Source organism: Tursiops truncatus, chromosome X, assembly GCF_011762595.2.
Source record: "Tursiops truncatus isolate mTurTru1 chromosome X, mTurTru1.mat.Y, whole genome shotgun sequence".
NCBI classification, from domain to species: Eukaryota; Metazoa; Chordata; class Mammalia; order Artiodactyla; family Delphinidae; genus Tursiops; species Tursiops truncatus.
Window position 1 is genome coordinate 59351417 of NC_047055.1, and position 27461 is coordinate 59378877.

The following is a 27461-nucleotide window of genomic DNA, read 5'->3' on the forward strand; positions in this document are numbered from 1 at the left end:
TAGAAATGTTCAATATGCAAGCCACGTATGTAATTTTAAAATTTCTAGTAGTCACATTAAAAAAAAATAAACAGGCAAAATTAATGTTAATAATATATTTTATTTAACCTGGTATATCCAAAATATTTCAACATCTAATCAATATTTTAAAAATTAGTGAGATTTTACATTCTTTTTTCATACTAATTTTTCAAATTCTTGTGTGTATTTTATACTTATAGCCCGTCTGAATTTGGATGTACCTACATTTTAAAAGTGCTTAATAGCCACAGGTGGCTAGTGGCTGTCGTTATTAGTGAAGTTTCAAAGTAACTGGCCTTACTTAATTTAGGGAAAAAATAATAGGTCAAGGCTTGAATATTAATTCTTACATTTATAGTCTAAAAATTTTAAGTTTTAAAACAACAACCCAAAGTTGTCAGCATGTGGTTTATAGGGCCCTGAAGCTTTTAAGCTACATTTTGAAGTAGAAAACATTTTAAGACAAAAGGATTTGCTTGTATTTAATATCTGCTAATGATAAAACCTAATTGTCTCAGGGACATTAGCTAATCTGTAGGATACATTATGTAGTAAATCTTGTATCCTGATCACTGTAGAATAAAAAAATCAGGGATTTGATTATCATTACCTTTCAAACATTAGAAACACAGGGAGGGGATTGTGTTTGGATCTTAGCCATAACACAAGTGTGCTGTGTGGTGTAGTAAAAGGAACACCTGATTGGAAGCCAAGAGAACTGAGTGCTAGTTTTTGATCTACTAACTGCCTGCCTCAGTTTGCTCATCTGTAAAATTTGGGGATTAAGTTCTCCCTTTGGTTCCTTCCAATTCCAAAATTCCATTTCTATGCAATTTGGTTTATTTATAATTTGTCAGATTTCCCTTTATAAAGTGATTTAAACTACTAATATTATTCATTAAATATATGTATTTTCTAATCAGCCAGGTCATGCGTCAAAAAGTACATTTTCCCAAGGAACAATTCCAATGTTTAAAGCTATACACATGAAACTCTTGTGTTCCTCTAAAAAAAAATAACTAGCAACAGTGAATCTAATGCTGAAATAGAGATTTATATGCCACTTGTGCTTAGATTTTTGGTTTTCCATGTTCTATGTGTTTTATGTTTGCGTCTGTGTAATGCTTAAGGAATAATAGATATCAAAATTCAGTTTTATTCTTACCTCATTTAGTCTGATATTCTGGAGAAATTAACATAGAAAAATATATTGGGGGATGTTGAAATATTTCACAAGGTCTTTCATGTATTCCCTTTTTATGGATTAAATTACTTTAGTTCTGTCTTTGGAATTTTTCTGAAAATGGTGGCAGATTACTGAGCAAATGAGCTATATGAACTTTAAAAAAAATCTGTACATTTTAACAGTTCGATAATTTCTTGTCTGTTTTAAATTAGTGATGAAGGTAAACTATTGTTCAGTTACCCATAACTCCTTATACTAGTTCCCTTTAGTTGGGAGAACTGTAACATTTACTGTCACCTCATGACAATTGTTTTACTCAATTATAGTTCCTTATAAGTTGTTTTTCCCTCCAGTGCTTTTCTTCACATTGGTGAGTATCACTATCAGAAGCATATAGAAAATGATTCTGTTTGCCTCCTGCCCATGCACAGTTCCTAGAATTTGTTCATTCAATTAAATGGGGTGGGGGTGGGGGTGATAGTGGAAGTCATGTTAGCTTTGTGTGTCTTATTGCTACAATAGTTTCAACATTGAGAACATTGACATTGCTGCTTCCCTTTTGTTAAACAGTGGGGACAAGGAGAAGAATCTGGTAAACAAAACAAAAGTAGAAGAGGCAAGAGAGTAATGAAATTTTCATGGTGTCACAATATATTAAAAATAAACACAGTAATACCTGATTAATTACAAGGCATTTCTATCTAAATTTTACAATAATTTAAGTAAGTAAAATGTCACTTATTTCAAATACATACACCCTTGACCAAAAAAAGAATTGCCCAGTAGAAGTTTTTACAGGACGGTTATTTGTGGCTTCCTCCCTTGCCTTCTTTAAAAAGAGCAACTTGTGCTTTTCCTCAACTGCATTCCTATTACTGCATTGTATGTACTTTTATTAGAGTATTAGTACTTAATCACTTTCTCCCTGGTTATATATTCATTTGTATGCATTTTTACTTTTCCCACTCAGGGAGCTTTAAATGTCATATTCACTTTTGCATTTCCTATCATACCTAGCATAATAAATACTTAATTGAATACTCTTTTCACAAGCTATTTAATCTTTTCCTCAAGTATACCTTGCATTGTTAATTTACACTCTAAGCTTTTTTTTGTCCAATATAGAAATATAAATATTTTCCTATTGTGAATGACTATAAATTTGAAATAAGTGGTCGTTTTTTTTTGATTAATCAATATAATGCCAATTTATAATAACACCAAGTTCTCATTATATGTGGGTCATTTCTTGAGCACTCTGAACTGTTACATTGACATACAGTACTTGCCCACTCCCATGCCAACATTACACTACTTTTATTTTAAAAGTCTTGTTATTGCATAAATAAGTCTCCACACCTTATCACTACCACATCTTCTTCCTCTTCAAAATTGTCTTGGCTGTTTTGGTTCTTTCTTTTTTGTTTATACAGCAGGTTCTTATTAGTCATCAGTTTTATACACATCAGTGTATACATGTCAATCCCAATCGCCCCATTCATCACACCACCACCCCCAGCCCCCCGCGGCTTTCCCCCTTTGGTGTCCATACGTTTGTTCTCTACATGTGTGTCTCAATTTCTTCCCTGCAAACCAGTTCATCTGTACCATTTTTCTAGGTTCCACATACCTGCGTTAATATACGGTATTTGTTTTTCTCTTTCTGACTTACTTCACTCTGTATGACAGTCTCCAGATCCATCCACGTCTCAACAAATGACCCAATTTCATTCCTTTTTATGGCTGAGTAATATTCTATTGTATATATGTACCACTGTGAATGGCTATAAATTCGAAATAAGTGGTCAGGTTTTATGTAAATATTTCTTTACCATTTTTGGCTTGAAGTTGCTTTTAAGTGAAGTTTTTTGTTCACATATTTAAAAGTCATAGATTTCTAGAGCTAGGTGGGATCTGGTCCATCATTTTGCAGAGAGATAAACCAAGGTGTGCAGAATTTATCTTGTCCATGGTCATACACTGAGTGGCATAGCTGGAATTGATTTTCATTCCAGTACTCTTTTCAGTCTACCACATGTTAGGGAAGACTTTCTGGAGGAAGAAAGGCTTGATTAGCTTGGATTATGTGGATGGAATGGAGAAGAAAGAGGTCTATAACCCTTTAAGGCTCAGAGGAAAGGTGTTATCGTTCACCTACTTCTTTCCTATAATATGGAAATTAAGTATACCAAAGCTTATTACTTGTTACTTAGTCTATATTGAACAGCAGCTTTACAGTTAAAACACTATATTGAAATGTAAGGCTGGACACTATAAAACTCTAAGAGGAAAACATAAGCAGAGCACTCTTTGGCATAAATTGCAGCAAGATCTTTTTTGATCCACCTCCTAGAGTAATGAAACTAAAAACAAAAATAAACAAGTGAGATCTAATTAAACTTAAAAGCTTTTGCACAGCAAAGGAAACCATAAACAAAACAAAAAGACAGCCGTCAGAATGGGAGAAAATATTGGCAAATGGAGCAACCAACAAGGGATTAATCTCCAAAATATATGAACAGCTCATGTAGCTCAATATCAAAAAAACAAACAACTCAATCAAAAAGTGGGTGGAAGATCTAAATAGACATTTCTCCAAAGAAGACATGCAGGTGGCAAAAAAAAGCTCATAAAAAGATGCTCAACATCACAAATTATTAGAGAAGTGCAAATCAAAACTGCAATGAGGTATCACCTCACACCGGTCAGAATGGCCATCATCGAAAAATCTACAAACAATAAATGCTGGAGAGGGTGTGGAGAAAAGAGAACCCTCCTACACTGTTGTTGGGAATGTAAATTGGTACAGCCACTATGGAGAACAGTATGGAGCTTCTTTAAAAAAACTAGAAATAGAGCTACCATACGACCCAGCAATCCCCACTCCTGGGCATATACCCAGACAAAACCATAATTCAAAATGATAGATGCACCCCAATGTTCATTGCAACACTATTTACAATAGCCAGGACATGGTAGCAATCTAAATGTCCATCAACAGAGGGATGGATAAAGAATATGTGGTACATATGTGCAATGGAATATTACTCAGCCATAAAAAAGAACAAAATAATGCCAACTGCAGCAACATGGATGGACCTAGAGATTATCATACTGAGTGAAGTAAGTCAGAGGAAGACAAATATCATATGATATCACTTATATGTGGAATCTAAAAAAAGGTACAAATAAACTTATTTACAAAATAGATGTAGAGTCACAGATGTAGAAAACAAACTTACAGTTACCAGGGGATAATGGGGGGGGATGAATTTGGAGATTGGGATTGACATATACACACTACTATATGTAAAATAGATAACTAATAAGAACCTGCTGTATAGCACAAGGAATTCTACTCAATACTCTGTAATGACCTATATGGGAAAATAATGTAAAAAAAAAAAAGATTGGATATATGATGTATGTATAACTGATTCACTTTGCTGTACACCTGAAACTAACACAACATTGTAAATCAACTATACTCCAATAAAAATTTAAAACAAAAACGAAAACACTATACTGAAATACTTCTAGAACTTCTAGTACTATAGCTTTCAAACACCTTGTGCCAAATAATACTAGAGAAAGACTACAATGTCTAAACAAAGCTAGGGAAATGCACTAGCAAATTCAATAATTAGAATTTTATTCTTATTTAATTGTGAGGGATAATTTGTTGTTACCTTTAATCAGGGCAGAAAGTGTTACTTATGTATGGAACTCAGTCTTTTATACTGAGGAAGTATGAATTGTAATACATTTGACCAAATTAAAATGCTTGCAGTATAATTAGTAATAACTGCAGTGAAAATAATGGTTTATCTCAGTCACATGATTAAATTTGAAATAGAAGTGATGAATTATTAATCAGTAGTTTCCAAGCTTTAATGAATTTGCCATCTGAGTACTGTGAGAAGAATAGGAAAATTGCTATTCTCCCGTATTAGTGTTTGTTCAAAGAATTTAGAGTTTTGCTGACTTTTACTTAAAATGGATATTAAAAAAATAGGAAATCTTTAAGTCTAGATTAGATTAAGTTAATCATTTTAATTAGTAATGGCTTTCTTCCAACTAGATTATCTAACTAAATACCCAGTGATTGTATATAAGTGATCATTCTTGTCATAGCTCAGTATCTTTTCTTAAAACTGGCCAACACTACTATATCTACTTTGAAAAAAGTGCAAAATTATTCATAATGTAGGGACAGATTTTTGTGTACTGTGGGTGAGCTCATTTTCCTCTTAGCTATCAAGAAAATTCAGTGAATATTACCTAAGATAATGACACATTTGCTTTTTCATCTGTCATCCATCCTCTCGTCATTCTGTCAAGGAGATTTTACTTCTTATTTTTCAGGGAGGTTAAAAAGAAGTAAGATAGATTAAGCCCTATTAAAACAACTTCAGGTTCTTTAAAAGAAAGTAGCAAAATGTTGATACTGTGCTATGAAGCTATTTGATATTGTAAACTAAACAGCATTTTGTTCATCTTTCCAAGGAAACAATAATTAAAAAGTTTTATAAGCATTTAGGATATGGCCATGTTTACTGCATTTTCATTTTCATTTAAGGAGAATCCACTTTGTTTTTGGAAATCAGTCTTTGTCTCCAAATATAAATTGACAATTTCAGTCTTATATAACTTAGCTGAATTTTACCCCAGAAATAATTATATCCTTTTTGCTTTAACAGGGTTCACCATATATCACAGTTTGCTTGGAACAGTCCTGGTTTATGCCTTTGGCTCTCAACTTTCCCATTTTGGATAACAAATTGTATGGCCATCTTAGCTTTAACTGTCCTTAATTTCAGTTAAATTTTTTCAATGAATATATAATAAAGCAATATTGTTGAACTTTGTTATGAAAAACTGATTTTTTTTCTGAAACAGATTTTGATATTTTTCATGAATGCTTACTTAGTGCTGTGAACATTGAGCACTTATTGTGTGTATATGATAGTTATTACTTTAGAAAGAAAGCAGCAATTAATTATGTAAAATTCAGACATCAATACTGAGTTTAATAGGGAAGATTGAGAGGTAGTATAGTTTAGTACTTATGAGCCAGACTCTGACTGACTGCCTGGATGCCTATCCTTACTTACTAGTTATGTGTTACATACTTAAAAGCTATGTGACCTTGGGAATGGTGCTTAACCTCTTCATGCCTTAGTTTTCACATCTGTAAAGTGAAGATAGTAATAGTACCTACCTCAGGGTTGTTATGAAGATAAACCAGGTTAATAAATGTAGCACATAGTCATAATAAGTGTTCAGTTAGTGTTAGCTAATATCATTAAGAATGTATAAAGCACTTTGATGATCAAATGTTAATCTTTGAAATTCCCATTAGCAATAAAAACCCTCATGAGTGAAATTAAAGCCATAGTAGTATATTTCAATATTTGTATAGGCCCATCTCCTAAAATTCTTTTTCATTCTCTCACCATCACTACCTGTACCTTTCAGTAAACCCTCAGAATCCACAGGAAAGTACTAAAGCTCAAATAAGGTTTAATGAGGAGCAGAGTAGTGTTAAATTTTAGTATGTATAGTTAGTTTATATGTTGAAACATACTTTGGTGAGTGGGAGTAGAGGAACCTATTGTTTTGGGCTAGACCATTGATTTTTTAAAACAACTTTACTGAGGGGTGCTACACAACAAAATGAGTATATAATTTAATGTCATGACATATTTACACACCAATGAAACCATCACAAAATCAAGATAATAAACATATGCATCACCCCTAAAAGTTTCCTCATGTTCCTTTATAATCCTTCCCTCCTGCCTCACATCCTGAACTCACAATCCCCCGCCCCTCACTCCCTGGCAACCAGGGACCTACTGTCTGATGCTACGGGTTAGTTTACATTTTCTCGAAATGATTATAAATGGAAGCATATAATGTATACTCTTTTTTGTCTCTTTCTCTCATAATTATTTTGAGATTCATCCATGTTGTTGGAGTGTATCAATATTTTGTTACTTTACATCACTGAATAATAATCCATTGTATGGATACACAACAGTTTGTCCATTTACCTGTTGATGGACATTTGGGTTGTTGGCAGTTTTGTGATATTCCAGTAAAGCTGCAGTGAGTATCCATGTGAAAGTGTTTACATGGATGCATGCCTTTCATTTTTGTATGAATACTCAGGAGTAGAATGATTGGATCATATATTTAACTTTTTAAGAAACCACCAAACTGTTTTTTAGTTCCTGTACCATTTTACATTCCCACCAGCAGTGTATGAGAGTTTTAGTTCTTCCATATCCTTGCCAATACTTGATTTGTTTGTTTTTTTGTTGTTGTTGTTTGTTTTTTTTTTCTTCTTTGGCCGTGCAGCATGTGGGATCTTAGTTCCCCAACCATGGTTTGAACCTGCGCCCCCTGCATTGGAAGTGCGGGTTCTTAACCACTGGACCACCAGGGAAGCCCCCACCAACACTTGATAATGATCATTCTTTTTTAATTTTAGCTCTTTTAAAATGTATGTAATGGTATCGCGTATTATTTTAATTTGCACTTCCCTAGTAACTAATGATGTTGAGCATTTTTCATGTGCTTACTTGCCATCCATTTATCTTCTTTGAATTGCCCATTGACATCTTTTACCCTCTTCTTTTATTTTGGTCACTTTTTTTATTATTGAGTTTTGAGAGTTCCTAATATAGTCTAGATGTAAGTCCTTTATCAGAGCTATGCCTTACAAATATTTTCTCTCAGTCTATAAATTGTCATTTAATTCTCTTAATTGTTTCTAATGTTGATAAAGACAGTGTTTCACTTTTATTTTCTTCTCTGCAGCATATTTTTGGTGTTATAGCTAAGAAATCTTTGCCTTGCCCAAAATTTCAAGTGTTTGCCCCTGTGTTTTCTTTTAGAAGTTTTATAGTTTTAGGTTTTATCTTTAGATCTATGATACATTTTGATTCAGTATTTGTTTTTGGTGCAAATATATGGTTCAAAACTAAATTTTCCACACAGACACCTGATTATTCTAGCACCATTTGTTGAAAATACTATCCATTCTCTGTGGAATTACATTTCTATCTTGATCAAAAATCAGCTGCCTAAATATGCATGGTTCTATTTCTATAAATTAAGTCCCCTACATATGAACGAGTTCCGCTCCAAGAGCACGTTCATAAGTCCAGTTTGTTCGTAAGTCCAACAAAGTTAGCATAGGTACCCAACTATCAGAATTGGCTCTATAGTACTGTACTGTAATAGCTTTATAATATTTTCCCACAAATGATACATAAAAAATGAACAAACAAAAAAATAAAACATTTTTAATTGTACAGTACCTTGAAAAGTACAGTAGTATAGTACAACAGCTGGCATACAGGGCATTGGCATTGAGTGAAGAGGTAAGAAGCGTTACTGACTGGAGGAGGGAGAGGAGGTGGGAGATAGTAGAGCTGAAGGATCATCAGCAGTAGGAGACAGAGGGAAAGCTGCAATTTCACTCATGCTTGACGTTGATGACACAGGTTCTGGTTCCTTGCTGGATTCAATTTTATCTACCCTCTAGAAAAAATGATCCAGTGATATCTTGGTAGTAGCTCTTTTTTTCTCGTCATAAATGACACAGCACTGGATTGCATTCTGAATGGCTGCTGCAACCTTCGTGTACCATTCTACATTCAGATCCTGTGCCTCAGAAACTAACAGTGCCTCCTCAAATAAAGAAAACCCCCTTGCCATTTCCTGTGTCGTGAATCTCTTTGATTCTTCAGTTACTTCTTCTTCCTATTATCTCTCTTTGTCCTTTCTCTGGGCTTCCAGTTCCTGGCGCTTCTTAGCAGTACCAGCTACATCACCACTGCTTTTACACTTACTTCCAGACATCCTGGGCTTGAAATAAAGATACTGTACTACTGTACTCTATACAGTACTGTACAGTAAAGTACACAAAAGCACAGCCACTTGTACATGATTGGACATGCGAATGCATGTTCGCATCTTTGAAAGTTCGCAACTTAAAGGTTTGTATGTGGGGGACTTACTGTACTTTCTATTCTGTTCCATTAATCTGTTTGTCTGTCTTTACTCCGTTGCCACACTGCCTTCATTACTGTTTCTTTATAATTAAGTTTTGAAATTAGGTACTGCTAATCATCCAACCGTTTTCTACTTATTCAGAGTTGTTTTGAAATGTGTCCTTTGCATTTCTTTATGAATTTTAGAGTCAGCTTTTCAGTTTCCACCAGAAAAGGCTACTAGGATTTTGATTGAGATGGGGTTGGATCTATAAGTCAATTGGGGGAGAACTGACATTTTAACAACACTGAGTCTTCTGATCCATGAACATGGTATCTCTTTCCAATTCGTTAGACCTTCTTTAATTTCATCAGTGTTTTATAGTTGTCAATGTACACATCTTACACATCTTTTATTGTGTATTTTACCTGTTTCCTATTTTTCATGCTATCATAAATGGCATTGTTTATAATTTCATGTTCCAATTTTTTTTGCTGCTAGTATTTAGAAATACAATTGTTTTTTGTATATTGAACTTGTATACTACAACTTTGATAAAATGACATTCTAATAGCTTTTTTGTAGATTTCATCAGTTTTTCAATGTACACAATCATGCCATTCATGAATAAAGAGTTTTAATTCTTTCTCATGGATGTATTTTCTTTATTTTCAGTGGCTAGAACTTGCAGTATAGTGTTACAGAAGTGAAGAGGATGGACATTCTTATTTTGTTCCTGGTCTTGAGGGAAATCATTCTTTTTTTTACCATTAAGTATGATGTTGGCTGTGATTTTACATAGATGCTTTTAATTAGGTTGAGGAAGTTCCATTCTGTTCCCAGTTTGATGAACATTTTTCTTAGGGATGGATGTTGGATTTTTTCAAATGCTGTTTGTATATCTGTTGAGGTAAATTACATGTTTTTTTTTATTATAACATTTATAATTACATTGGTTTTCAATTGTTAAACTAACCTTGTATCCCCAGGATAAACACTTCGTCGTGATATGTTATCCTTTTTATATGTACATATAACTGAACTTGATTTGCTAAATTTTTGTTCACAAGTTTTATATTATGTTGATGAGGGATTTTGGTTTGTGGATTTCTTGTAATATCTTTCTGATTTTGGTATCAGGGTAATAATGGCCTCATTAAATGAGTTGGGAAACATTACCTCTTCTTCAATTTTCTGGAAGAATTATTTAGAATTGGAATTGCTTTTAAAATATTTGTTATATTGACCTTAAAAAAAAAAACAGAAGAGCCAGTTATTTTACCAGGAAAATGAGTTTATTTGGGGAGAAGCAGAGAATTGCAATTCAGGACAAGCAAACTAGGGCAACCTATAGGCAAGACTCCATTTTAAATGAGGTTTCCTTTATTTATTTTACAGTTATAATTCACCAGTGAATTCATCTGGGCTTGGGGTTTTCTTTATTTCTCCTTGAGTGAGCATTGGTATTCTTTTCCTTTCAAGGAAATTGTTCATTGTTGAATATGATGTCATAAAGTTTTTCATAAAATCTCCTTACTAATCTATTAGTGTCTGTAGACACTGTCGTGATGTCTACTTTCATATTTCAACCATAATTATGGATTGGTCTTTTTCTCTTTTCAGATATATCAGTTTTTGCTTCATGTATTTTGAAGCTCTGTTTTTAGGTGCATAAATCGTTTATAAATTTGACCTCTTGATTAGTTGTCCCCTTTATCATTATGAAATGACCTTCTTAATCCCTGGTAATTTTCTCCATTATTATTGAAAGATATTATTGAAAGATATTATTGAAAGATACTCAGTATAAAATTCTAGATTTTCATTTCTTTGTGTTTTTTTTTAATTTCCAGTTTTTTGAGATATAATTGACATACAGCACTGTATAAGATTAAGGTGTGCAACATAATGATTTGACTTATATACATCATGAAATATTTGTCACAGTAAGTTTAGTGAACATACAGCATCTCATATAGATACAAAATTAAATAAATAAAACCCAATTTTTTACTTGTAATGAGAACTCTTAGAATTTACTCTAACAACTTTCATATAAAATATACAGCATTTTAATTATATTTATCATGTTGTATATTACATCCTTAGTACTTACTTATCTTGTAACTAGAAGTTTGTACTTTTTAGCTACTTCACACAGTTCTATTTCCCCCACACCCTGCCTCTGGTAACCACAAATCTGATCTCTTTTTCTATGAATTTGCTTGTTTGTTTTTGAAATATAATTGACCTACAACACTGTATTAAGTTCCTGTTACACAACATAGTGATTCAATATTTCTATAAATTTCAAATTGGTCACCACGATGTCTAGTTACAATATGTCACCAAAGATTGACTATATTTCCCACACTGTACATTTCATACCCATGACTCATTTATTGCACAACTAGAAGTTTGTACCTCTTAATCTCCCTTACCTATTTCTTTCTTCACTGTACTCCCCTCCTCTCTCACAAACACCTGCTTGTTCTTTGTATCTATAACACTGTTTATGTTTTGTTATGTGTGTTCATTTTGTTTTTGTAGATTCCACATATGAGTGATATCATGTGGTATTTGTCTTTCTCTGACTTATTTCACTTCACATAGTACCTTCTAGATCCACTCATGTTCTTGCAAATGGCAAGATTTCATTTTTAATGGTTTATTAAAATTCCATTGAATGTGTGTGTATATATACACACATATATATACACATATATATGCATTTGTTAATGATGGACATGTAGGTTGCTTCCATATCTTGGCTATTGTAAAAATTGCCACAATGAACATTGGACTGCATATAACTTTTTGGATTAGTGTTTTTTGTTTTCTTCAGGTAAATACCCAGATGAAGTTGCTGGATCATATGGCAGTTCTATTTTTAATTTGTTGAGGAACCTCAATACTGTTTTCCTTTGTGGCTGCACCAATTTACAGTCCTACCAACAACAGTGCATGGGGGATCCCTCTTCTCCACATTCTCTCCCAACACTTCTTCACATTCTCGCCAACACTTGTTGTTTGTTGTCTTTTTGATAATAACCATTCTGACAGATGTGAGGTGGTATCTCAGTGTGGTTTTGATTTTCATTTCCTTGATAATTAGTGTTGTTGAGCATCTTTTCATTAGTCTGCTGGCCATCTGTAGGCCTTTGGAAAAATGTTGATTCAGGTCTCCTGTCCATTTCTTAATCAGATTTTGTTCTTTTGCTGTTGAGTGTATGAGTTGTTTGTGTATTTTGGATGTTAACTCCTTATCAGTAATATTATTTACAAATATTTTCTTCCATTCAGTAGGCAGCCTTTTTGTTTTCTTGATAGTTTCCTTTTCTGTGCAAAAGTTTTTTTTTAGTTTGATGTTGTCCCATTTCTTAATTTTTGGTTTTGTTTCCTTTTCCTGAGGACACATGTTCAAAAAATATTGCTATGTCTGATGTCAAAGAGTGTACTGTTTATGTTTTCTTCTAGGAGTTTTATGGTTTCAGGTCTTAATTCTTTAATCTATTTTTAGTTTATTATTGTATACAGTGTGAGAAAGTAGTCCAGTTTGATTCTTTTGCATGTAATTATTCAGTTTTCTCAACACCTTTTATTGAAGAAACTGTCTTTTCCCCACTGTATTGTTTTGCCTCCTTTGTTGGAGATTAATTGACCATATATGCATCAATTTGTTTCTGGGCCTTGTTCTTTTCCATTGATCTATGTGTCTGTTTTTGTGCCAGTACCATAATTTTTTGATTACTGTAGGTTTGTAGTATAATTTGACATCAGGGAGCATGATATCTACAGCTTTGTTATTTTTTCTCAAGATTGCTTTGGCAATTTGGGGTCTTTTCTGGTTCCATATAAATTTTAAGATTATTTGTTCTAGTTCTCCGAGAAATGTCATGGGTATTTTGATAGAGATTGCATTAAATATGTAGATTGCTTTGGGTAGTATGGACATTTTAACAATATTCTTTCAATCCAAGAACAAAGGATATCTTTCATTTCATTTTATTGTCTTCAGTTTCCTACATCAATGTTTTACACTTTTCAGAGGATAGTCTTTCACTTCCCAGGTTAAGTTTATTCCTAAGTATTTTATTCTTTTTAATGTGATTTTAAATGGGATTGTTTTCTTGCTTTCTCTTTCTGATAGGTTATTATTCATGTATAGAAAAGCAGTAGATTTCTGAATATTAATCTTGTATCCTGCAACTTTACTAAATTTATTCTAATAAATGGAGACATGAATTTTCTCTATATAGCATCATGTCATCTGCAAATAGTGACAGTTTTACTCCTTCCCTTGCAATTTGATGTATTTTATTTCTTTTTTTTTAATTGAAGTATAGTTGATTTACAATGCTGTGTTAGTTTCAGGTGAACAGCAAAGTGATTCAGTTGTATATATACATGTATATATTCTTTTTCAGATTATTTTCCCATATAGGTTATTACAAAATATTGAGTATACTTCCCTGTGCTATACAGTAGGTCCTTGTTATTTATCTATTTTATATATATTAGTGTGTATATATTACTCCCAAACCTACAATTTTTCCCTCCCCCGCCACCATTTCCCTTTGGTAACCATAAGTTTGTTTTCTACATCTGTAAATCTGTTTCTGTTTCGTAAATATGTTAATTTTGAATCCCTTTTGTTACATTCCACATATAAATGATATGATATTTGTCTTTCTCTATCTGGCTTACTTCACTTAGTATGATAATCTCTAGGTCCATCCATGTTGCTGCAATTGGCATTATTTCATTCTTCTTCATGGCTGAGTATTATTTCATTGTATATAAAACATCTTTCTCATTTCATCTGTTGATGGACATTTAGGTTGTTTCCAAGTCTTAGCTATTGTAAATAGTGCTGCAATGAACACTGGGATGCATGTATCTTTTTGAATTATGGTTTTCTCCAGATATATGCCCAGGAGTAGGATTGCAGGATCGTATGGTAACAATATTTTAATTTTTTTTAGGAACCTCCATACTGCTCTCCATAATGGCTGCACCAACTTACATTTATACCAACAACGTAGGAGGGTTTCCTTTTCTCCACACCCTCTCCAGCATTTATTGTTTGTAGACATTTTGATGATGACCATCCTGACCAGTATGATGTGATACCTCATTGTAGTTTTGATTTGTATTTCTCTAATAATTAGCAATGTTAAACATCTTTTCATGTGCCTGTTGGCCATCTGTATGTCTTCTTTGGAGAAATGTCTATTTAGATTTTCTGCCTATTTATTGATTGGGTTGTTTCATTTTTTGATATTGAGCTACCTGGGCTGTTTGTATATTTCAGAGATTAATCCTTTAATTAGTCTATAAGATGTCTTTTCATTTTGTTTGTGGTTTCCTTTTCTGTACAAAAGGTTTTAAGTTTAATTAGGTCCCATTTGTTTATTTATTTTTTTTCATTACTTTAGGAGACAGAGCCAAAAAGAAATTGCTGCAATTTATGTCAAAGAGTGTTCTGCCTGTGTTTTCCTCGAGGAGTTTTATGGTGTCCAGTCATACAGTTAGGTCATTTTTTAAAATTTTATTTAATTTATTTCTGAATGTGTTGGGTCTTTGTTGCCGTGCACAGGCTTTCTGTAGTTGTGGGAGTGGGGGCTACTGTTCGTTGAGGTGCATGGGCTTCTCATTGAGGTGGCTTCTCTTCTTGTGGAGCACAGGCTCTAGGCTCGCGGGCTGTAAAGCACAGGCCCAGAAGTTGTGGCACAAAGACTTAGTTGCTCCATGGCATGTGGGATCTTCCAAGACCCAGGCTCGAACCTGTGTTCATGGATGGCAGGTGGATTCTTAAACACTGTGCCACCATGGAAACCCCACATTTAGTTCTTTAATCCATTTTAAGTTTATTTTTGTGTATGGTGTTCGAGAATATTCCAATTTCGTTCTTTTACATGTAGCTATCCAGTTTTCCCAGCACCACTTATGAAAGAGACTGTCTTTTCTCCATTCTATCCTCTTGCCTCTCTTGGTGTAGATTAATTGACCAAAGATGTGTGTGTTTATTTCTGGGCTTTCTATCTTATTCCATTGATATATATTTCTATTTTTGTACCAGTACCATACTGTTCTGATTACTGTAGCTTTGTAGTATAGTCTGAAGACACAGAGTGTGATTCCTCCAGCTCTGTTTTTCTTTCTAAAGTTTGTTTGGGCTATTCAGGTTCTTTTGTGTTTCCATACAAATTTAAAAATTTTTTGTTCTAGTTCTGTGAAAAATGCCATTGGTAATTTGATAGGGTTTTCATTGAATCTGTAGATAGCCTTGGGTAGTATATTCATTTTCACAATATTAATTCTTCCAATACAAGAACATGGTATATCTCTCCATCTGTTTGTGTCATCTTCCATTGCTTTCATCATTTTCTTATAGTTTTCAGAGTACAGGTTTTTGCCTCCTTAGGTAAGTTCATTCCTATGTATTTTATTCTTTTTTTTAACATCTATATTGGAGTATAATTGCTTTAAAATGGTGTGTTAGTTTCTGCTTTATAACAAAGTGAATCAGTTATACATATACATATGTTCCCATATCTCTTGCCACTTGCATCTCCCTCCCTCCCACACTCCCTATCCCACCCGTCTAGGTGGTCACAAAACACCGAGCTGATCTCCCTGTGCTCTGCAGCTGCTTCCCACTAGCTATCTATTTTATGTTTGCAAGTATATATAGGTCCATGCTACTCTCTCACTTTATCACAGCTTATCCTTCTCCCTCCCCATATCCTCAAGTCCATTCTCTAGTAGGTCTGTATCTTTATTCCCCTCTTGCCCCTAGGTTCTTCATGACCTTTTTTGTTTTTTTCTTAGATTACATATATATGTGTTAGCATACGGTATTTGCTTTTCTCTTTCTGACTTACTTTACTCTGTATGACAGACTCTAGGTCCATCCACCTCACTACAAATAACTCTATTTCGTTTCTGTTTATGGCTGAGTAATATTCCATTGTATATATGTGCCCATCTTCTTTATCCATTCATCTATTGATGGACACCTAGGTTGCTTCCATGTCCTGGCTATTGTAAGTAGAGCTGCAATGAACATTTTGGTACATGACTCTTTTTGAATTATGGTTTTCGCAGGGTACATACCCAGTAGTGGGATTGCTGGGTCATATGGTAGTTCCATTTTTATTTTTTTAAGGAACCTCCATACTGTTCTCCATAGTGGCTGTATCAATTTACATTGCCAGCAACAGTGCAAGAGTGTTCCCTTTTCTCCACACCCTCTCCAGCATTCATTGTTTCTAGATTTTTTGATGATGGTCATTCTGACCAGTGTGAAATAATATTTTATTTTAGTTTTGATTTGCATTTCTCTAATTATTAATGATGTTGAACATTCTTTCATCTGTTTGTTGTCAATCTGTATATCTTCTTTGGAGAAATGTCTCTTTAGGTCTTCAGCCCATTTTTGAATTGGGATTTTTTTTTTTTTTTTGTATATTGAGCTGCATGAGCTTCATGTAAATTTTGGAGATTAATCCTTTGTCAGTTGCTTCATTTGCAAATATTTTCTCCCATTCTAAGAGTTGTCCTTTGGTTTTGTTTAGGGTTTCCTTTCCTGTGCAAAGGTTTTAAGTTTCATTAGGTCCCATTTGTTTATTTTTGTTTTTATTTCCATTTATCTAAGAGGTGGGTCAAAAAGGATCTTGCTGTGATTTATGTCATAGAGTGTTCTGCCTATGATTTTCTCTAAGAGTTTCATAGTGTCTGGCCTTACATTTAGGTCTTTAATCCATTTTGAGTTTACTTTCATGTATGCTGTTAGGGACTGTTCTAATTTCATACTTTTATGTGTACCTGTCCAGTTTTGCCAGCAGCACTTATTGAAGAGGCTGTCTTTTCTCCACTGTATATTCTTGCCTCCTTTGGCAAAGATAAGGTGACCATACGTGCTTGGGATTATCTCTGGGTTTTCTATCCTGTTCCATTGATCTATATTTCCGTTTTTGTGACAGTACCATACTGTCTTGATTACTGTAACTTTGTAGTATAGTCTGAAGTCAGGGCGCCTGATTCCTCCAGCTCCATTTTTCGTTCTCAAGATTGCATTGGCTATTCGGGGTCTTTTGTGTTTCTATACAAATTGTGAATTTTTTTGTTCTAGTTCTGTGAAAAATGCCAGTGGTAGTTTGATAGGGATTGCATTAAATCTGTAGATTGCTTTGTGTAGAAGAGTCATTTTCACAATGTTGATTCTTCCACTCCAAGAACATGGTATATCTTTCCATATATTTGTATCACCTTTAATTTCTTTCATCAGTGTCTTATAATTTTCTGCATACAGGTCTTTTGTCTCCTTAGGTACGTTTATTCCTTGATATTTTTTTTGTTGTTGTAGTATTAAATGGAAGTGTTTTCTTGATTTCACTTTCAGATTTTTCATCACTAATGTATAGGAATGGCAGAGATTTCTGTGCATTTATCTTGTATCCTGCTACTTTACCAAATTCATTGATTAGCTCTAGCTGTTTTCTGGTAGCATCTTTAGGATGCTCTATGTATAGTATTATGTCATCTGCAAACAGAGATAGCTTTACTACTTCTTTTCCAATTTGGATTCCTTTCATTTGTTTTTCTTCTCTGATTGTTGTGGCGAAAACTTCCAAAACTATGTTGAATACTAGTGGTAAGAGTGGGCAACCTTGTCTTTTCCCGATCTTAGTGGAAATGGCTTCAGTTTTTCACCATTGAGGATGATGTTGGCTGTGGGTTTGTCATATATGGCCTTTATTATGTTGAGGAAAGTTCCCTCTCTGCCTACTTTCTGAAGGGTTTTTATCATAAATGCATGTTGAATTTTGTCAAAAGCTTTTTCTGCATTGATTTAGATGACCAAATGATTTTTCTCCTTCAATTTGTTAATATGGTGTATCACATTGATTTATTTGCATATATTGAAGAATCCTTTCATTCCTGGGATAAACCCCACTTGATCATGGTGTATGATCCTTTTAACGTGCTGTTGGATTCTGTTTGCTAGTATTGTGTTGAGGATTCTTGCATCTATCTTCAGCAGTGATATTGGCCTGTAGTTTTCTTTCCTTGTGACATCGTTGTGTGCTTTTGGTATTAGGGTGATGGAGGCCTCGTAGAATGAGTTTGGGAGTATTCCTCCCTCTGTTATATTTTGGAAGAGTTTGAGAAGGATAGGTGTTAGCTGTTTTCTAAATGTTTGATAGAATTCGCCTGTGAAGCCGTCTGGTCCTGGGCTTTTGTTGTTGGAAGATTTTTAATCACAGTTTCAATTTCAGTGCTTGTGATTGGTCTTTTCATATTTTCTATTTCTTCCTGGTTCAGTCTTGGAAGGTTGTGCATTTCTAAGAAATAGTCCATTTCTTCCAGGTTGTCCATTTTATTGGCATAGAGTTGCTTGTAGTAATCTCTCATGATCTTTTGTATTTCTGCAGTGTCAGTTGTTACTTCTCCTTTTTCATTTCTAATTCTATTGATTGGAGTCTTCTCCCTTTTTTTCTTAATGAGTCTGGCTAATGGTTTATCAATTTAGTTTATCTTCTCAAAGAACCAGCTTTTAGTTTTATTGATCTTTGCTATCGTTTCCTTCATTTTATTTTCATTTATTTCTGATGTGATATTTATGATTTCTTTCCTTCTGCTAACTTTGGGGGTTTTGTGTTCTTCTTTCTCTAATTGCTTTAGGTGCAAGGTTAGGTTGTTTATTTGAGATGTTTCCTGTTTCTTAAGGTAGGATTGTATTGCTATAAACTTCCCTCTTAGAACTGCTTTTTCTGCATCCCATAGGTTTTGGGTCGTCGTGTCTCCATTGTCATTTGTTTCTAGGTATTTTTTTATTTCCTCTTTGATTTCTTCAGTGATCACTTGGTTATTAAGTAGTGTATTGCTTAGCCTCCATGTGTTGTATTTTTTACAGATCTTTTCCTGTAATTGATATCTAGTCTTATAGCATTGTGGTCGGAAAATAACTTGATACAATTTATAATTCTTAAATTTACCAAGCCATGATTTGTGACCCAAGATATGATCTATCCTGGAGAGTGTTGCATGATCACATGAGAAGAATGTGTATTCTGTATTTTTTTTGGATGGAATGTCCTATAAATATCAATTAAGTTCATCTATTTAATGTATCATTTAAAGCTAGTGTTTCCTTTTTTATTTTCCTTTTGGATGATCTGTCCATTGGTGAATGTGGGGTGTTAAAATCCCCTACTATGATTGTGTTACTGTTGATTTTCCCTTTTATGGCTGTTAGTATTTGCCTTATGTATTGAAGTGCTCCTATGTTGGGTGCATAAATATTTACAATTGTTATATCTTCTTCTTGGATCAATCTCTTGATCATTATGTAGTGTCCTTCTTTGTCTCCTCTAAAAGTCTTTATTTTAAAGTCTATTTTTTCTGATATGAGAATTGCCACTCCAGCTTTCTTTTGATTTCCATTTGCATGGAATATTTTTTTCCATCCCCTCACTTTCAGTCTGTATGTGTCCCTAGGTCAGAGTGGGTCTCTTGTAGACAGCATATATATGGGTCTTGTTTTTGTATCCATTCAGCCAGTCTGCGTCTTTTGTTGGGGGCATTTTATCCATTTACATTTAAGGTTATTATCGATATGTATCTTCCTTTTCCCATTTTCTTAATTGTTTTGGGTTTGTTATTGTAGGTCTTTTCCTTCTCTTGTATTTCTTGCCTAGAGAAGTTCCTTTATCATTTGTTGTAAAGCTGGTTTGGTGGTGCTGAACCCTCTCAGCTTTTGCTTGTCTGTAATGGTTTTCATTTCTCCATCAAATTTGAACGAGATCCTTGCTGGATACAGTTCTCTTGGTTGTAGGTGTTTCTCCTTCATCACTTTAAATATTTCCTGCCAGTCCCTTTTGGCTTGCAGAGTTACTGCTGAAAGATCAGCAGTTAACCCTAGGGGGGGGATTCCCTTGTGTGTTATTTGTTGTTTTTCCCTTGCTGCTTTTAATATATATTCTTTGTATTTAATATTTGATAGCTTGATTAATATGTGTCTTGGCGTATTTCCTCTTGCATTTATCCTGTATGGGACTCTCTGTGCTTCCTGGAATTGATTAACTATTTCCTTTCCCATATTAGGGAAGTTTTCAATTATAATCTGTTCAAATATTTTCTCAGTCCCTTTCCATTTCTCTTCTTCTTGTGGGACACCTATAATTCGAATGTTGTTGTGTTTAATGTTGTCCCAGAGGTCTCTGAGACTGTCCTCAGTTCTTTTCATTCTTTTTTCTTTATTATGCTCTGCAGTAGTAATTTCCACTATTTTATCTTCCAGGTCACTTATCCATTCCTCTGCCTCCATTATTCTTCTATTGATCCCTTGTAGAGAATTTTCAATTTCATTTATTTTGTTGTTCATCATTGTTTGTTAGCTCTTTAGTTCTTCTAGGTCCTTGTTAAAAGTTTCTTGTATTTTCTCTATTGTATTTCCAAGATTTTGGATCATATTTACTATCATTATTCTGAATTCTTTTTCAGGTAGACTGCCTATTTCCTCTTCATATGTTATGTCTGTTGGGTTTTTACCTTGATCCTTCATCTGCTGTGTGTTTTTTCTGTCTTCTCATTTTGTTTAACATAATGTGTTTGGGGTCTGCTTTTCGCAGGCTGCAGGTTTATAGTTCCCGTTGTTTTTGGTGTCTGTACCTAGTGGCTAAGTTTGGTTCAGTTCGTTATGTAGGCCTCCTGTTGTAGGGGATTAGTGCCTGTGTTCTGGTGGATGAAGCTGCGTCTTGTCTTTCTGGTGGGCATGTCCACGTCTGGTGGTGTATTTTGGGATGTCTGTGGCCTTATTGTGATTTTAGGCAGCCTCTCTGCTAATGGATGGTGCTGTGTTCCTGTCCTGCTAGTTGTTTGGCATAGGGTGTCCAGCACTGTAGCTTGCTGGTCGTTGAGTGGAGTTGGGTCTTGGCATTGAGATGGAGATCTCTGGGAGTTTTTTCCCATTTGATATTACCTGGAGCTGGGAGGTGTCTTGTGGACCAGTGTCCTGAAGTTGGCTCTCCCACCTCAGAAGTACAGCACTGACTCCTGTCTGGAACACCAAGAGACTTTCATCCACATGGCATAGAATAAAGGGGAGAAAATTTAGAAAGAACGAACGAAAGAAAAAAGATAAAATAAAATAAAGTAAAATAAGGTTACTAAAATACAAAATAGACAGAATTATTAAGAAAATACTTTTAGAAAGTAAACAAACAATGGATGGAGAGAACCCTAGGACAAATGGTGAAAACAAAGCTATGCAGACAAAATCACACACAGAAGCATATACGTACACATTCACAAGAAGAGAAAAAGGGGCAAAAATAATATATCTTTACTCCCAAACTCCACCCCCTCAATTTGGGATGATTCGTTGTCTATTCAGGTATTCCACACATGCAGGGTACCTCAAGTTGATTGTGGAGATTTAATCTGCTCCTTCTGAGGCTGCTGGGAGAGATTTCCTTTTCTCTTCTTTGTTCGCACAGCTCCAGGGGCTCAGCTTTGGATTTGTACCCGCCTCTCCGTGTAGGTCACCTGAGGGCATCTGTTCCCCCTCAGACAGGATGGGGTTAATGGAGCAGCTTATTCAGAAGCTATGACTCAGTCTGGGGGGAGGGAGGGTACGGATGTGGGGCGACCCTGTGGCGTCAGCAGCCGGCATGATGTTGCACCAGCCTGAGACACACCGCGCATTCTCCCAGGGAAGTTTTCCTTGGTACTCAGGACCCTGGCAGTGGCGGGCTGTACAGTCTCCTGGGAGGGGAGGTATGGATAGTGACCTGTGCTCACACACAGGCTTCTTGGTGGCTGCAGCAGCAGCCTTAGCATCTCATGCCCGTCTCTTGGGTCCGCGCTTATAGCGCTGGCTTGCACCCATCTCTGAGCTCCTTCAATCGGCACTCTTAATCCCGTCTCCTCACGCACCAGGAAACAGAGAAGAAAAAGTCTCTTGCCTCTTCGGCAGGTCCAGACTATTTCCTGGACTCCATCCAAGTTAGCCGTGGTGCACTAGCCCCCTTCAGCCTGTGTTCATGCAACCAACCCCAGTCCTCTCCCTGGGATCTGATCTCTGAAGCCCAAGCCTCATCTCCCAGCCCCCGCCCTCCCTGGTGGGTGAGCAGACAAGCGTCTCGGGCTGGAGAGTGCAGGTCGGCACCGATCCTCTGTGCAGGAATCTCTCCGCTTTGCCCTCCACACCCCTGTTGCTGTGCTCTCCTCGGTGGCTCTGAAGCTTCCACCCTCCACCACCCACAGTCTCTGCCTGTGAAGGGGCTTCTAGTGTGTGAATACCTTTCCTCCTTCACAGTTCCCTCCAGGTGCAGGTCCCATCCCTATTCTTTGTTTCTGTTTTTTCTTTTTTCTTTTGCCCTACCCAGGTACGTGGGAAGTTTCTCACCGTTTGGGAGGTCTGAGGACTTCTGCTAGCATTCAGTAGGTATTCTATTGGAGCAGTTCCACATGCATATGTATTTCTGATGTATCTCTGGGGAGGAAGGTGATCTCCTCGTCTTACTCTTCCGCCATCTTAAAGCTCCTATTCTTTTTGATACAGTGGTAAATGAGAATGTTTCCTTAATTTCTCTTTCTGATCTTTCATTGTTAGTGTATAGGAATGAAAGAGATTACTGTGCATTAATTTTGTATCCTGAAACTTTACCAAATTCATCGATAAGGTCTAGTAGTTTTCTGGTAGCATCTTTAGGATTTTCTATGTATAGTATCATGTCATCAGCAGGCAGTGACCATTTTACTTCTTTTCCAATTTGAATTACTTTTATTTCTTTTTCTTCTCTGATAGCCGTGGATGGGACTTCCAACACTATGTTGAATAAAAGTAGCAAAATGCACATCCGTGTCTTGTTCCTGATCTTAGAGGAAAAGCTTTCAGCTTTTCACTGTTGCGTATGATGTTAACTGTGGGTTTTTCACATATGGATTTTGTTATGTTGAGGTAGGTTCCCTCTATGCTCACTTTTTGGAGAGTTTTTATCATAAATTGATGTTGAGTTTTGTCAAAAGCTTTTTCTGCATCTGTTGAGATGATCATATGGTTTTTATTCTTCAACTTGTCAGTGTGGTGTATCACAATGTTTGGTTTGCAGATATTGAAAAATCCTCATATCCCTGGGAAGAATTCCATTTGATCTTCTTGTATGATTCTTCTAATGTATCATTGTTTTCAGATTGCTAATATTTTGTTGAAAATTTTTGTGTCTTTTGTTCATTGGTGATATTGGCCTGTAATTTTCTTTTTTTATGATATCTTTGTCTGGTTTTAGTATCAGGGTTATGGTGGCCTCACAGAATAAGTTTGGATGTGTTCCTTCCTCTGCAATTTTTGTTTTTGTTTTTTATTTTTATTTTCTTATTTTTTTCGGTATGCAGGCCTCTCACTGTTGTGGCCTCTCCCATTGCGGAGCACAAGCTCCAGATGTGCAGGCTCAGCGGCCATGGCTCACGGGCCCAGCCGCTCCGTGGCGTTTGGGATCTTCCTGTACCAAGGCACGAACCCAGGTCACCTGCATCGGCAGGAGGACTCTCAACCACTGCGCCACCAGGGAAGCCCCTCTGCAATATTTTGGACTAGGTTCAGAAGGATAGGTGCTAATTGTGCTCTCGACGTTTGGTAGAATTCGCCTGTATAGCCATCTGGTCCAGGATTTTTATTTGTTGGGAGTGTTTCTTTTGTAATTATATTCAAGTATAGTTCATTCACAATGTTGTATTTAATTTCTGCTGTACAGCAAAGTGACTCAGTTACATATATATATATATATAGATAGATAGATAGATAGATAGATAGATTCTTTTTCATATTCTTTTCCAATATGTTTTTTTAAATCTTTATTGGAGTATAATTATTTTACAATGGTGTGTTACTTTCTGCTTTACAACAAAATGAATCAGTTATATATATATACATATGTTCCCATATCTCTTCCCTCTTGTGTCTCCCTCCCTCCCACCCTCCCTATCCCACCCGTCCAGGCGGTCACAAAGCACCGAGCGGATCTCGCTGTGCTATGCGGCTATTTCCCACTAGCTATCTACCTTACGTTTGATAGTGTATATATGTCCATGCCTCTCTGTCACATCTTACTCTACCCCCTCCTCATTTCCTCAAGTCCATTCTCTAGTAGGTCTGTGTCTTTATTCCTGTTTCACCCCTAGGTTCTTCATGACATTTTTTTTCTTAAATTCCGTATGTACGTGTTAGCATACGGTATTTGACTCTCTCTTTCTGACTTACTTCACCCTGTATGACAGACTCTAGGTCAATCCACCACATTGCAAATAGCTCAATTTTCGGTTCTTTTTATGGCTGAGTAATATTCCATTGTATATTTGTGCCACATCTTTTTATTTTAACATCTTTATTGGGGTATAATTGCTTTACAATGGTGTGTTAGTTTCTGCTTTATAACAAAATGAATCAGTTATACATATACATATGTTCCCATATGTCTTCCCTCTTGCGTGTCCCTCCCTCCCACCCTCCCTATCCCACCCCTCCAGGCTGTCACAAAGCACCGAGCCAATATCCCTGTGCCATGCGGCTGCTTCCCACTAGCTATCTACCTTACTACGTTTGTTAGTGTGTATATGTCCATGACTCTCTCTCGCCCTTTCACAGCTCACCCTTCCCCCTCCCCATATCCTCAAGTCCGTTCTCCAGTAGGTCTGCATCTTTATTCCTGTCTTACCCCTAGGTTCTTCATGACATTTTTTTTTCTTAAATTCCATATATATGTGTTAGCATACGGTATTTGTCTTTTTCTTTCTGACTTACTTCACTCTGTATGACAGACTCTAGGTCTATCCACCTCATTACAAATAGCTCAGTTTCGTTTCTTTTTAAGGCTGACTAATATTCCATTGTATATATATGCCACATCCTCTTTATCCATTCATCCGATGATGGGCACTTGGGTTGTTTCCATCTCTGAGCTATTGTAAATAGAACTGCAATGAACATTTTGGTACATGACTCTTTTTGAATTTTGGTTTTCTCGGGGTATATGCTCAGTAGTGGGATTGCTGGGTCATATGGTTGTTCTAATTGTAGTTTTTTAAGGAACCTCCATACTGTTCTCCATAGTGGCTGAACCAATTCACATTCCCACCAGCAGTGCAAGAATGTTCCCTTTTCTCCACACCCTCTCCAGCATTTATTGTTTCTAGGTTTTTTGATGATGGCCATTCTGACCGGTGTGAGATGATATCTCATTGTAGTTTTGATTTACATTTCTCTAATGATTAATGATGTTGAGCATTCTTTCATGTGTTTGTTGGCAGTCTGTATATCTTCTTTGAATAAATGTCTATTTAGGTCTTCTGCCCATTTTTGGATTGGGTTGTTTATTTTTTTGTTATTGAGCTGCACGAGCTGCTTGTAAATTTTGGAGATTAATCCTTTGTCAGTTGCTTCATTTGCGAATATTTTCTCCCATTCTGAGGGTTGTCTTTTGGTCTTGTTTATGGTTTCCTTTGCTCTGCAACAGCTTTGAAGTTCCATTAGGTCCCATTTGTTTATTTTTGTTTTTATTTCCATTTTTCTAGGAGGTGGGTCAAAAAGGATCCTGCTGTGATTTATGTCATAGAGTGTTCTGCCTATGTTTTCCTCTAAGAGTTTGATAGTTTCCAGCCTTACATTTAGGTCTTTAATCCATTTTGAGCTTATTTTTGTGTATGGTGTTAGGGAGTAATCCAATTTCATACTTTTACATGTACCTGTCCAGTTTTCCCAGCACCACTTATTGAAGAGGCTGTCCTTTCTCCACTGTACATTCCTGCCACCTTTATCAAAGATAAAGTGTCCATATGTGCGTGGGTTTATCTCTGGGCTTTCTGTCCTGTTCCATTGATCTTTCTGTTTTTCTGCAACTACCATACTGTCTTGATTACTGTAGCTTTGTAGTATAGTCTGAGGTCAGGGAGCCTGATTCCTCCAGCTCCGTTTTTCGTTCTCAAGATTGCTTTGGTTATTCGGGGTCTTTTGTGTTTCCATACAAATTGTGAATTTTTTTGTTCTAGTTCTGTGGAAAATGCCAGTGGTAGTTTGATAGGGATTGCATTGAATCTATAGATTGCTTTGGGTGGTAGAGTCATTTTCACAATGTTGATTCTTCCAATCCAAGAACATGGTATATCTCTCCCTCTATTTGTATCATCTTTAATTTTTTTCATCAATGTCTTATAATTTTCTGCATACAGGTCTTTTGTCTCCTTAGGTATGTTTATTCCTAGATATTTTATTCTTTTTGTTGCAATGGTAAATGGGCGTGTTTTCTTGATTTCACTTTCAGATTTTTCATCATTAGTATATAGGAATGCCAGAGATTTCTGTGCATTAATTTTGTATCCTGCTACTTTACCAAATTCATTGATTAGCTCTAGTAGTTTTCTGGTAGCATCTTTAGGATTCTCTATGTATAGTATCAAGTCATCTGCAAACAGTGACAGCTTTACTTCTTCTTTTCCGATTTGAATTCCTTTTATTTCCTTTTCTTCTCTGATTGCTGTGGCTAAAACGTCCAAAACTATGTTGAATAAGAGTGGTGAGAGTGGGCAACCTTGTCTTGTTCCTGATCTTAGTGGAAATGCTTTCAGTTTTTCACCATTGAGGATGATGTTGGCTGTGGGTTTGTCATATATGGCCTTTATTATGTTGAGGAAAGTTCCCTCTATGCCTATTTCTGGAGGGTTTTTATCGTAAATCGTTGTTGAATTGTGTCGAAAGCTTTCTCTCCATCTATTGAGATGATCATATGTTTTTTCTCCTTCAATTTGTTAATATAGTGTATCATGTTGATTGATTTGCGTATATTGAAGAATCCTTGCATTCCTGGAATAAACCACACTTGATCATGGTGTATGATCCGTTTAATGTGCTTTTGGATTCTGTTTGCTAGTATTTTGTTGAGGGTTTTTGCATCGGTGTTCATCAGTGATATTAGCCTGCAGTTTTCTTTCTTTGTGACATCCTTGTCTGGTTTTGGTATCAGGGTGATGATGGCCTTGTAGTATGAGTTTGGGAGTGTTCCTCCCTCTGCTATATTTTGGAAGAGTTTGAGAAGCATAGGTGTTAGCGCTTCTCTAAATGATTGATAGAATTTGCCTGTGAAGCCATCTGGTCCTGGGCTTTTGTTGGAAGATTTTTAAACACAGTTTCAATTTCAGTGCTTGTGATTGGTCTATTCATATATTCTATTTCTTCTTGCTTCAGTCT

The 27461-nt window shown here is 35.7% G+C and overlaps 1 protein-coding gene across 9 annotated transcripts in view; it reads left to right on the forward strand.

Annotated features, from left to right (window-relative positions):
- RPS6KA6 (ribosomal protein S6 kinase A6) overlaps positions 1-27461 on the forward strand; it is a 171535-nt gene that overhangs the window by 123573 nt on the left and 20501 nt on the right. For 2 of the 9 annotated variants that reach the window (XR_004524393.2, XM_019932208.3), the window contains one exon: positions 5908-6074. The exons of the other annotated variants lie outside the window; for them this stretch is intronic. Coding sequence is in view for 1 of the 2 variants with exons in the window: in XM_019932208.3 (XP_019787767.1) it covers positions 5908-6021 (114 nt within the window). In the remaining variant the exon portion in view is untranslated. Of the gene's footprint in view, positions 1-5907; positions 6075-27461 lie in introns of those variants that run through there. 9 annotated transcript variants of the gene reach the window in all.